General features: G+C 32.8%; 2 protein-coding genes across 2 annotated transcripts; one reads left to right on the top strand and one right to left on the bottom strand.

Moving 5' to 3' along the window:
• Positions 1-1,748: 1,748 nt before the first annotated feature.
• Positions 1,749-10,123, top strand: LOC128176115 (zonadhesin-like). Its single transcript, XM_052842188.1, has 19 exons — positions 1,749-1,888; positions 2,015-2,089; positions 2,283-2,413; positions 2,612-2,762; positions 2,858-2,875; positions 3,149-3,279; positions 3,570-3,717; positions 4,572-4,679; positions 4,933-5,174; positions 5,279-5,595; positions 5,883-6,181; positions 6,376-6,578; positions 7,885-8,077; positions 8,231-8,446; positions 8,611-8,631; positions 8,741-8,968; positions 9,055-9,087; positions 9,290-9,520; positions 9,757-10,123. Exons 1-19 carry the CDS (start codon positions 1,843-1,845, stop codon positions 10,050-10,052), a joined length of 3,087 nt encoding a protein of 1,028 aa, XP_052698148.1. The 5' UTR covers positions 1,749-1,842; the 3' UTR covers positions 10,053-10,123.
• Positions 10,124-10,835: 712 nt separating this feature from the next.
• On the bottom strand, positions 10,836-13,100 carry LOC128176116 (D-galactoside-specific lectin-like). The gene is made up of 4 exons (XM_052842189.1): positions 13,001-13,100; positions 12,778-12,792; positions 11,580-11,885; positions 10,836-10,941 (listed from the first exon to the last, which is right to left on the bottom strand). The coding sequence occupies exons 1-4, from the start codon at positions 13,098-13,100 to the stop codon at positions 10,904-10,906; spliced, it is 459 nt and encodes a 152-aa protein (XP_052698149.1). The 3' UTR covers positions 10,836-10,903.
• Positions 13,101-13,377: the final 277 nt, after the last annotated feature.

The raw sequence follows: 13,377 nt of genomic DNA, 5'->3' as shown, positions 1-13,377 counted from the left end.
AAATCCTTATTTTTTGAAAGATGTGGTCTCATAACTGCAACGGTGTGTGCATACAAATTGAATAACGCGCGCTAGCGCGTTATGAAAATTTGTTTGCACACACCGTTACAGTTATTACACCACATCTTTCAAAAAATAAGGATTCAATGCTTATATTTACACTATTAAACAATTTTTAAAAATCTTGGCCTTATTCAACGAGTAATGCGCAATTACTGGAAGAGCCATGGGAACAGCCGAATTATACTGACAAATATAGTGCACAGCGTTTTAAATTCTAATAACACAATTTATTTTTCATTCTGTAATTTGATGAATTTATTTTTGGTATACTAAGAAATTAATCAACTGAATTCATTCAAATCTTTGAAAAAATATTTACATCCATGAAATATTAATCATCCCACGTATAATTAATATCAGGTCGTGATCCGGTTTGAAGTCGGGAGGAGAGTCAGTCATGTTCTGAAGGAAGACTGAGTGTATACATACGCACCAGATTTAGTGATTGGGTCTTATGTGTTATGCGTAAATATCACTCAAATCCATCAATGCAATTTAATAGGGGGAAAGAAAGTAAATGTAAATATAATTACGTGTATCCATATACCTGTACTAGTATTCCGCTTTTAAATATCATTAATCCAAAACCTATATAGTTGTGTTCAGTATATATATGTGACTTTAACACACACACACACACACACACACACACACACACATTAAAACTCGGTTATAGCGAAGTCCATGGGACAAATGGAATTACTTCGTTATATCCGTAATTCGTTATATCCGTATAACGAATTCGTAAAAATATGTATTGCGAATTCACTATATACATGTTTTCTTTCACCAGACTATAATTGTTGCTAATTGAGGATTAAAATAAAAATTCATTACTTTGGCACCTTTATTAATTGGATTGTGAATTGAAAAAAACGTATAAAAATTAATTCATTCAAATATTGTGTTAAATGATAGTGCATTTTTTTAAACTTTGAAAAAAATTCGTTATAAGGGAGTTACAATTCGTTATTTTTCACCTCTAGGGGACTCAAAATCAGTTCGCTATATCCGTAAATTCGTTATATCCGAATTCGTTGTAACCTTAAAATTTTGCAAATATTTGTTAAGAATTTTACCGGGGACTCAAAAAATTTCGCTATATCCGAGAATTCGCTATATCCGTGTTCGTACTAAACGAGTTTTACTGTATATGTTAAAGTCACATATATAAGTTATATACCATTGGATTTGATCAATTTAAGGCTTTTAAAATGTTTTGTGCTGTGCATATTTGAAACACGCATATTTCGGCCAATAACGTCCCTTGTTCTTTCTGTTGATGAGGAGAATTGAACTTATATACAAGGAAAAAGAAAAGAAAACGTAAAATAAAGCAGTTACCGGCATAAGGCTTTTGCGGGATTTGAACACTCACCCCTATGGGATAAAAACTTTTTTTGGATTACTTTTTGTTTCTCTTGCTGATATCATTTATAAAGTTGTTTCATCGTGAAATATAAAAAATGGTCAAGAATGATAATATTAGAATATTTAAACAGAAGAAAAATGATGTTCTATTAAAGCATCGATTAGGCGTGAATTTGTATGATATCTATCTCGACTATCTATTGTACATCTGTTCTTGTTTTTTAATAAATGCAGTCTTTGTTCTTAAAATCGTTAAGAATAAAAAAATTATATTCAATTATTTTAGTCTTGTGTTATGTTGTTAATTGTTTAGATCGCCAACATGTTACTAATATTGATCTTTAATTTTTAAATAAAACAGTTGATGGAACACCCTAATACTGAAGTTTCTTGGCTCTTCACCTAACCATGCGATACTCCTTGTTCATCGCTTTCTTATTTGTTTTCCTCGCAGGTATGTGTTGAAAGTCTATTCTCGATTTTTAATTATGAATAAATACTTTGGTGAATTTATGCTTCGAAAGTTACTGTATAACATATCATACTGTGAAAAGTAAATAAGAAATAACATTCAATTTAGGGTCTGCTGATGGACTTTTGGGTTGGTTCTTCCCAAAAGTCTGTGGACGTAAGAAGGGGAATATCTACAGGCCAAGTAAATATGACTATTTATTTTTATTTACCCATATACCGTGCAAAGTACTTATATTCTGATGCTCATGTTCGCCATCTATCAACTAATAATGTGATTTCTTGTCCTTGATGAATTTCCGTATGGTATTTGTTTAAAATGTCACGAAAAACGCAAAACTTTGAATTTAAAAACTAAATGAATCAAATTTTTGCAGATATGATTGGATGTTTCAAGGATTCTAGCAGGAGGGTCCTTGAGGGAGGCAGAACGTGGAATAATCACATGACAGTCAACCAATGTCGGAGAAGATGTGAAAAAGAAAACTCAAGATTCTATGGTCTGGAGGTAAAAGCAAAAAGTTGGGTTTCTTACCATACAATCTTGTAAAGAAAAAAAAAGTAGGGAAAACATTGTTTTTGTATGTATGTTTTTTTTATTGGCTGGGAATGAATGTTTTTGTGGGAATTTCTTACCATACAACCTTATAAAGAAACTTAAAAAGAAAAACTCAGGGATAATTGTTTTCGTGTTTATTTTTTATAGGCTGGGAATGAATGCTTTTGTGGGAATTGTATAAGATCAAAAGTCAAGAAACCGATCCGTGAGTGCAGAGTAAAATGCAAGGGCAGCAGAGCGGCCTGTGGAGGACCATGGCGGATTTTGATTTATAGAAATAGGAGATACCGCAAAACACGTGAGTCATTTATTTGTTTGTTAGCAAAATATTTTTCTGGAAATGATTTTGAAGGTATCTTAAAAAGTTGTATAACTCTGCACTTTAATTTGTAGCTTTTATCCCCAAAAAAGGTAAGTAATACAGAAAGATCCTCAACTTGAAAATAATCTCCCTTTCTAATTATGATATTTAAAAAAGCGATATGTTCTTTTCAACGAAGCATTTTATTCAACTATTAGATAAACTATTTTTACATTGTCCTAGCAAAAATACTACCAAAATAATGCCTCAAAACTGTGGTCAAAAAGAGTTAAGTTTTACCGTTGGCTCGTTGATATGATTTAAGCACATTCTATTTTTTCTAAAATTGATTTTACCTATTTTATCAATGTATCTCACTGTAGGTTTGTTGGGTTGTTACGTTGATAGACGTTATAGGACACTTGGTGGCGCTTTTAGGAGAAGTAACCATATGACCATCATCAAATGTGTAGATTTCTGTAAAAAGAGAAAGTATAGATTTGCTGGAGTAGAGGTAATTTCAAACCCCAGAATACGCGTCTATTGTTTGATTTGAATATATTTTATTATGCAAATATACATTTACATAAATGGATTAGGCAGTAGGCAATGCCTATGTAAGCTAGTTTCTATCAACACCTTTTGGTTAGTTTAAACTTTATTTCATTTTGAATTGTACATCAATATAAACAATAAATAATGCAAACAGGATTCGGAAACAAGTTGTTACAACTTATATTAATCCGTTTCCTTTTGGTTTGCAATAAGCATAATTATTTGATCTCAACCCCTTGATTATTTTAGTCGGCGACAGAATGTTATTGTGGAAATGCTCTTCGCTATAAGAAGAAAAGAGCAAATTCGCAATGCAACATGCCTTGCCATGGTTATAAAAAGCAGGCCTGTGGTGGGAGATGGAGAATTGCTATTTATAAAACTGGCATTAAAAATGGTAAACATCATTCCTTTTTATTTTTTTTAGTGAAAATAATATCTCATCGAGTCAATGCACGAATGCGTTTAATTCTCAATCATTGCCTGAAATCTTACATTTTCATTAATCTATACTACTGTATTAAAATAATAGACTCGAATTTTTTGGCTTTATTACCAAGAAATCGGAAGAGTACTGTCTTTTGTTATATATATTTTAAACATCATTGGTACTTGAAGATTACCAATTTGTTTTTATTTTTTTTCAATCAAGCTTCGCTTATTAATAATCAACGAATATTCCTTCTAAAAATCCGGAAATCATCTGGATTTTCTGGATTTTAAAATCTTGCGCATGTGCATTACATTCACGCTAAATCAAGGGAGGCTCTTTAGCTTATGTTTCAACAATATCATATTTGCATGGATAAACTCAGAAACGATAATACAAATACGTGTAAATTTTCATTGAAAATTTGCTATATATTTTGTTCACCAAAGAAAATACGGGAAATAACGCTAACTCAGTGCATTTAATATGAAAAACCCCGAGAGTTCCGAATGTCAACATGGTATGTAAATTTGAAGCGAGTAAGAAACGTCGGTGAAAAAGTGTTGTTGACTTTTTGACACATACAAGTAAATACACAATATGCACCGTTTTTTTTTGTATTAGATTCCCTTAAATTATGCTTAAACAACGAAATGAATCCCTTTACAAACACGAAAAGCCATTTAATTGGGTTTTTGCCTGAAGATAAAACTTATTTTACGGATAATCGAAGTTTGCGGAGAAGCGTTCCTCCTTTTTATGCCGAATTCTTTAGGTTGTGTTTTCATTCAGTAATTTTTGGTTTTTTTTGTCTTATAAAGGAAACAGATGCGGAATACACAGAAAGTGCCATAGAAATGGTAGATGTGTAAATGGAGATTGTCGTTGCAAAAAGGGATACACCGGTGATGGCGTGAGGCTGTGTTATAGTAAGAATGATCTTTGAAATTTTTTTTAAAAACGTTCCTTTTCTGTACATTACAAACATTAAAAATCCAATAAGATTTAAACGTTTTACCAAATAAAACTTACCATCAACAATACCATATAAATTCTTGATAAATTGTCATTTTCTGTAAGAATTGTAGTTACCGTAATCGCAAATGAAATGGGGTATAATTTTGTAAGTTTATATGTATAATTGAACAAAATGTCTACATGTGTGTATGTTTTCTTTTTCAGAGACATGTACATGCACAGCATCAGGTGACCCTCATTATAGAACATATGATGGATCTATGATTCATTTTATGGGGGTCTGTAAATACACTTTAACCAAAGTGAAAAACAGTCGATCCAATATCTTTAACGTTGAGGTGAAGAATGAATACCATGGTCGAAATAAACGAGTGTCATATACCAGACTCGTCGACGTCAAGTTGGGGAAAACAACAATACGTCTCCACAAAAGACATCACGTATATGTGAGTTGACCACACTAACTATACTTTTTTCTCTGAACAAACACTGAAATAATGCCATTTACATAATTATACGTAATTGATGTTCCTTAAAATGCATTTTATAGATAAATGGTTTAAGAACATACTTACCCTACACAAAAGCAGGGAAATTCAGAATATTTAGAAGTGGGTGCAAGGTTAAAGTCATAGCCGAAACCAAAGAGGGACCCGCCACAGTTACCTGGGACGGCCATAGTTCGGTCTCAGTCACCATTCCCAGACCTCTTGGAAAGCGTATGACTGGTCTGTGTGGGAACTGTAATGGAAGACGAGACGACTATCGAACGAAATACGGCGTAGACATGTCTAAAAATCCTAACAGATACTCCTTAATAGGCAATAGTTTCACTGTTAAAGATGACACTGATCAGATCCACAAACAGTAAGAAATTAAAGACTTGTTTCATAATTAAAAATATTGTCCATAAATAGACCAAAGTACCCTACAAAGGAACAGAGAGTACAGAGAATAGCTTCCATCTGTTATGATTTTTGTTTTTAAAAAAAATGAATTAAACGCAAATGCCGTTTGCTCGTATGTTATCCAAATTGTGTGGGTTTTTTTTTGGTTTTGTTTGTTTGTTTGTTTTTTTTATAAAATCAAGTTTAGTCTCCGGTACCAGTATGATTTAAAAATGTTGGTGTTGATAAATGTTGTCTTGCTTTCAGCTGCAAGGCATATGAAGTAGAAAATAAATGCACTCCTTTGTTACGGAAGAAAGCGTTGGACAGAAAGGCTTGTGGATATCTCAACCCAGCTAAAAAGGAGGAAAGCCCGTTTAAAGACTGTATGTTAGAGAGCCCGTCTACAAGTAAAAAAATGTTTGACAACTGTTTATTTGATTTCTGCTATTACTATGACGACCCAGCTCAAAGGAAGACGAGTGTATGCCAGAGCGTCAGTGGTTTCGCTGATTTTTGCGGAAGCATGGGAATAACAGCAAAATGGCGAGATGAATCATTTTGTCGTACGTATCAATGGTGCATTTACAATCTTGCTAAATAAATACTTTGATTAAAACATACAAAAGAGAAAAAGTTTTTAACAAGTATATAACTATATACAGATATATAAATTAATATTCTTCAATTACAAACTATTTTCGTTTATTTTCGAATTTGAACCGATTCCTAGCATATAATGGCAACATTTTATCCTAAGCCCTACCTTGTGGTGAAAACATGGTGTATGATGCTGAAATGAGCGGCTGCCCGGCCTCTTGTGTAGATCCAAACTCGGAGAAGCAGTGTGACCAACCACCAACCGAAGGATGTCGATGTAAAGATGGGTTTGTTCTGAGTGATAACAAATGTGTCAAGAAAGAAAAATGTGGATGCAAAGGAGCGGATTCAAAATACTATCCAGTATGTAATTCATTTAATTTACAAAAAATTTTCTTAGAATTACATATGGTCTATTTTTGTTGATTTTGAATAGTAAACGTTTGAAGCTTTATCGATATTCATTAAGTTAAATGAAACAGATATCATTCGGAACACTTGTATCATACAAGCAACAAACACGCAGATATACATGTAGATAAAACAAACTCCAAAATTCGACCCGCGGTTTTATCTTGCTTTCCAACCGAGAGAACCCGAGTCCAAATCACATGACTGTGAAATTTGCATACGCGTTCTTTAGTTCATGGTATAGAAGTGAGATTGTAGTCTTGATAATATTGATGATAACTTGTGTTTGTATTTTGTACTCCATTTCTTCAATCAAATGTCAATGTGTTACTACATGTATTTAGGAAAATGGTAAACAAACATTGGATGTTTTGACTACCGAAGACATGTTTGCTCAAGATTAATTTTAACCCTGATGTGTATTACTAGTATAATATGAACAAAAGCATATGTGAAAATGGTACTTGAACATACCTGCGCTCTATTCTTCCGAAGGCAAACTATGAGGAAAAATGACAATATATTTTTTCATTGTTTGCAAAATGTCCGGAATAATCCCTTAGGCATAAATGAACAGCTATTGCACAATGATGACTAAAATCAAAATTTTTGTGATAAACGTGTTCTACTTAAGAATTCTCGATTGTCATGCCTATTTGTAGACCTCATTGATCTCTTGTAAACGAAGAGTTCTATATAGAAATATAGGAGAATACGCAAATTTAAAATGTAAAATATGTTGATTTTTTTAGCTGAAGATTAGTTTTTAGCTAAACAACTCATTTGCTAAATTTTAAGCAGATCTGATGATTAGTTTGTTTGCCATCCAGCCTTCTTAATGTTTTATTAAAATAATTTTGATGCTTTTTAAAAATTGGTAAAAATTAGAGAGGAAGGGGGTGTTTCAGATTTTAGACCTCAGCAAATGTAGTTCATTGATTTTGGGGTAACACAATAAACAAATTAATGTCGTATGGTCTTTTCATATCATGGTCGATAAATTTATCTGATATACATACATACTATGAAATATGATCAAACAATACCTATGTAGCTTTGAATATTTATCGCTTACTTCAGAGGTAATTTGAGGTAAATGAGGTAAATCATCTTTATCCCATGAAAGTGTTAATTCAAATGCTAATTATTTTTCTAGATAAGAGCACAAAATTGTCTATAAATACAATGAAAACGTTTGATTGAACACATTAATAAAACAAACCTTGTTGTCTAAAATAGCTCTGATTTTATAATTTAGTTGGGAACCACTTTAACCTCGTCAGACTGCACAATAGTGCAGCAATGTAAATTGGAAGGAGGGAAAATAGAATTTAAAACAATTCTACAGCGGCCTGCGTGTGGAGAAAACCAAGTATGCTTAGTATCAAATGGCTGTCCAAGTTGTGTATGCAAACCAGGATACATTCAAAATGGCAAAAGCGGATGTATAAGTATGCTTTTAAGGGATACAAATCTCATTCTTAGACTAATTGTGTTCACAATCAACATTAGCTCTACATGGAATTATGAGATGGTTGACAGTTTGTTATTGTCATTTTTTCATCTAAAGTTGGTCTTATGTCACTCAATAATAATTTTTGTAGAGGAAAACCCCGATTGCAAGGATCAGAAAGCAGATATATCCTGTTCGTCTGCCAACGGAAAAAAGAAAGTGTGTACTGTGCCAAAGGCAAGAACTGTAGTTCATGTGAGGTCCACCTCAAAAGACTGCAAATATGGGTTAACGTACGGCCTGTCAGCGGACGGAATCTGGGTATCTCTTGGGTGTGGCGGAACCTTTTCTGTCTGCTATATACCAGGTATGTCAATATTTTAAAAAAAGAAAAAATCTTCAAAGTTTTGGATTGATTGAACTGAAATTTACATTTGAAAATTAATGAGAAATAATACCAACGTAAATTTTTTTCGAAATCAATATCTTGAAATCAAATTAATTGTGATTGTATTTATTTCTAATTTATAGTTCCAGAGGATCCACCCGCAGGTAATTTGACCTTGTCTCATTGAAATCCTTATTTTCCTATAACATGTAATTGCTCGGGTGTAGTAAAGATTCTCCCTGATGATGACACTTGTTTTTGTGTTTACTGTAGAATGTGTTACCCATGACGATCCACGGGGTCAAAAGTACCGAGGTACAATGGCAACCACAGAATCAGGTTATACATGTCAAAAGTGGTCTTCCCAGAGTCCACACCAGCACACGTTACTTAAAACTGAAACCCACAACTACTGCCGAAATCCTGACAATGAACCTGGTGTGTGGTGTTACACGACCAATCCGAAGAAAAGATGGGATTTTTGCTCTGTACCTGTTTGCCGTATGTAATTTCAATTTATATGTAATATCAATTCATAACCCTGTTGACTAAAGTTAGATAATGCCCCTATTTTATATTGATTTCAGCTGGTCCGCAGACCCCAGGTACACCTTCCATTGGTAAGTGGTTTTTTTATTGTAATTTGTAGAAGACGTACATTTTTTAAAGAAAAAAAAATAGTTCGCAAATGGTATATATTTAAATTGATAATGTTAAACATGAAACCTCCAAGTAAACTTAGACAGTAAAAAACTTCAGTGACAGAAGAAGTAACAGTAAAGAAAAGGTTTTAGTTGCTTTGAGGACCACATTTATTTTCAGAGTGTCTTGGTGCAGATGACCCGAAGGGTCTGAAATATAATGGTTTGGTTAATAAAACGAAATCCGGCAAAAAATGTCAGGCTTGGGGTAAACAAAGACCCCACAGTCATTCTTTCCAAAGATTAGCCGATCAAGGAAATTTCTGCAGGAATCCTGACAGCGAGGCTGCTCCGTGGTGCTACACTACATCGAGTGGTACCAGGTGGGAATTATGTGACATTCCGGATTGTGGTAAGGTTGCACAAAGGCTTAAGGATCAATCAAAGTAGCCAATTTATGGTTTACGAATTAAAATCTTATTGTGATGCTAACCCACGATATTATACTTAGAAAGGTTTAGACCCTTTAAAGGGATTAGGACAAATTTTGAAATTATTGCGGTTGTTCTTATCTTTTATAATTGCTAACGCAAAAATCATTTCTTAGGTCATAAAATCTCATTATTTTTAACGTTTTAACATTTTTAGGCCAATGTGAAATCAAACAGGAAAGAAGTCGTAATTGCAAAATTATCTACAAGGTGTCTGGGAAATGTTTCTTTGAGTCCAGCGCTATCAGTAATTGCAAATTCAAAGCAAATCTAGGCGCTTACAGAAATGGCGTCACAGAAGCGTCCGTTGTAATAGCAGACAAGGTCCATATTCTAAAGGAAGGAGGTAGCTTACGTACGTGCGCTGAGTTTGAGATGAAAAACGACGTTCTGACAATAGTCGAAGACACATGTAAGCAGTCGTGTCGTCCTCCAATTCCCCCGACGAAATAAACACAAAACTGACAAAATGTCTTCATATTACGTACAATTGTACTAAGGAAATAAAAGGATATGGCATATATTATGAGCGTTGTTTTTTTAAAGGGCGGAATTGGTCATGAAAGATTATAGACTATAAATATAATGTATTGTTTGATTACTTTTACATTTATCTATTTTTATTTTAATACTTGATTGATGCAACGATAAAATATTAAAATATCCGTAAAATGGCAAAAGGAATCAAAGTACTGAAGTACTGAAAGCCGGGCTCTTTTGATGTGTCTTTATGCATATTGTGTAGTAAAGACTGAAAATCTCTCTCTCTCTCTCTCTCTCTCTCTCTCTCTTATCTTTCACACACACACACACACACACACACACACACACACACACACACACACACATGCTTTTAATGTCAGCAAAGCGTCAGAGAACGACAAAATTTTGTAGGCGGCTATAAACAAAAATATGTCTGTCTAGTAGAAAAAAATTCAACAGTTGCTGCCTTGAATTTTGCAACTAGCGTTATAAATTCAATCCCCATTTCTTCAACGCGCAGCAAAGTTTTTTATGGAAATTCATGCGCATTGTATGTGTCCAAAATGCATCTTTTGACAAAACGTGGCTCTTTGTGTAACTATTTGGTAAAGCGGAAACTTTTACTTTGACGCTGTTCGGTTTTTTGTTTACTTTTGAAGTTGTGCTATTTATAGTAACATTGGCGATTTGCTGCCTACAGCCAGGACTCTGCTTTCAGCAAAGACCGGCTAAAAATCATTTTGTTAACTGAACTGTTTGGACTTTTTCTTTATTCATAAAGAACGTTCCGATTGCACTGTAGCGGTCATGCTCTGAAGTTATTATTTCACATTCTTTAAAGATCTTTTTTCATCGTCATCTACAAAAGAATCGGTATTTACAATAGATAATGTCATACATACCTGATATTTATAAGGTATATTGTTACTTAATTTATTAAGTGTGTTTAAGGTAACTCATTACCTTGATATATTTGCTCAAATGAGCAGAGGACGACTTGATTATAAAAGATAGCATGATGCATAAGACAGATATAAGTGAAGTATGTGAAAAATAAGCAATAACGGAAGGGGTTGGGGCTTATTACTAATTTAATTCAGTAAAAAGAACAAAATCGTTTGGTGAATTCTAGAAATCTTAATTTCCTGTACGAGGACTATAGGATTTCTAGAAAATCCTACAAGATTTCAAAATATCCTGTAGAAATTATTTCTCCTAACGGGGTTATTATGGGATATTAATTTTTTAAGGTAAATATCTCACATGTCAGGTGAACGAAAGTGGTTATATATTTTCTAAACATTGGTCTATTATCTGGTATGCATGGATTTTACTAAGCATAACAAAAATGTCATCTTGGCACTGGAATTAATAATCCAGCACAGCGTTTATAAGGATATTCAATCGAATCAATCAATACAAAAAAAAATTAAATCGCCAGATTTCGTTGTGAAGTCAACCGTAATGAAAAAGATACACATGTGATTTATAACTTACGGATACATTTAAATGTCACTTCCAGGTATTTAGTTGTACCATGACAAGGATTACCAAAGATGGAATTTGTTGCTGTAAGCGTGCATTTTCTTCTTCCATTACAGCGCTTTTTTACAATTTCCTTTGTATCGCTGCTTTCACAATCATCTGTGTGAAGATTTCCTCGTGGACAGGTAAAGTAGTTTGTCCTACCGTAGTTGGCATGCCGGATTTTAATCACTCTGCCATGACCACAATGCAGAGTGAGTTTCTGGTTCTGACAAATTGATGTTGTTGTCGTTCCATACCAGCTGCTGCCTCCCCAAACTTTAATCAACAGAAGTATCAGTCCATTTTATATAATATATTTGTAAAAAATTAAACAGTTTAATCAACAGTAGAATCACATCAATACACACTGGTCGACCAATATGAAGTTTTCAATTTGTAGTTAAAACTTATTGTCTTATTCGTAAATCGTTTTCTGAGCATGGTTTTACATGGGCATAATTACATAATCTACGTGTACACTCACGTGTCAAAAGTATGTTAATTCTTTTTTTTAACGGTATAACACATAGAGAAGAAAACATTTGTTAAAAGTTTGATGTGATTTTTCTGTCAGGCTTAAAAGAAGATTTAATATCAAAGAAGATTTAATTTACGTATTTTGATATGAATTAAAATAGGTTTTTGACAACTCATTTGTAGAATTTGATATTTCAAACCCGACATATTGCAATATGCGAGCCAAATTTTCTTTACTTGGCATTTTTAATATCAAATATCTAAAATAGAAAGTTGGAAAAATAAAATAAAAAATATTAACTTGAGAAGAAATTTTGAATCTATTAATTCTATTAATTCTAATCTTTCAAAAAAGGTCAAGGGGTAACTTTTTATCAGTTCCTTGAAAAACATTAATTTTCAATGAAATATATAGTGAAAAGGAAAAATATTGATATACCTTCGAGTGTTTATCCATCATTGATTAACAGTGAAAAGAGGAGTATGCTTAATTAAATGAATAATGTGACAAAGAAGAAAACCGGTGAATATAAAAAAAAAATGCTCAATAGTCGGTTTTCCTTTCCATGTCATAGATACTCTCAAAGCTTTTTAAGAGACCTAAGAATTAGGCCTAATAATTTTGAAAGCAGTTGACTTGTACATCTAGGCCCATTTAAAATCATTTTTAAAAATTATTTTAATAACTTACCCCATGACTCTCCAACTGAAATATATAAACAGTATAATATTTGTCTAAAGAAGAAATACGCATCAAATGAGAATACTGACTGCTATCAATATATTTAATGTAATTTTCTACAACATTTAAAAAAAATTCTTTTTCAATCATCTAATTTTTTCTTAACATTAGTTTGGTATGTGATATGAAGAATTTTAAGGGTTAGAGTCCACTAAAACACAATAAAATTTACCTTCAAATAAAAGTAGGAGACAGGTGAATAGAAACAGAGTTTTCATTTTAAGACTTACATAATAAAACTTGAACCTGATATATATATATAACTGTTTCATGTGCACATCTTGATCAAAATTGATGTTCACTTTATTCCTAGAGATAATTCCTAATGATTGATCAAATAGGAAACATCCAATGCATATTTACGAACTGCCAACATATGATCAACATATTGTGCATCGTGTTTAGTTTCATTGGGTACCATGTTGGATGACACATCATTTTGCAAGCTGTTATATGCTTATTAGTTGTTTGTTCTTTTTCAATTTGAATGGTTTAATTTGTAATGCAAGGGACATGATTACATGTTCTCTAAAACATGAGAAAAATTTT

This window comes from Crassostrea angulata, chromosome 3 (assembly GCF_025612915.1).
Source record: "Crassostrea angulata isolate pt1a10 chromosome 3, ASM2561291v2, whole genome shotgun sequence".
Lineage (NCBI taxonomy): Eukaryota > Metazoa > Mollusca > Bivalvia > Ostreida > Ostreidae > Magallana > Magallana angulata.
This window is presented reverse-complemented; position numbering and strand designations above follow the sequence as displayed.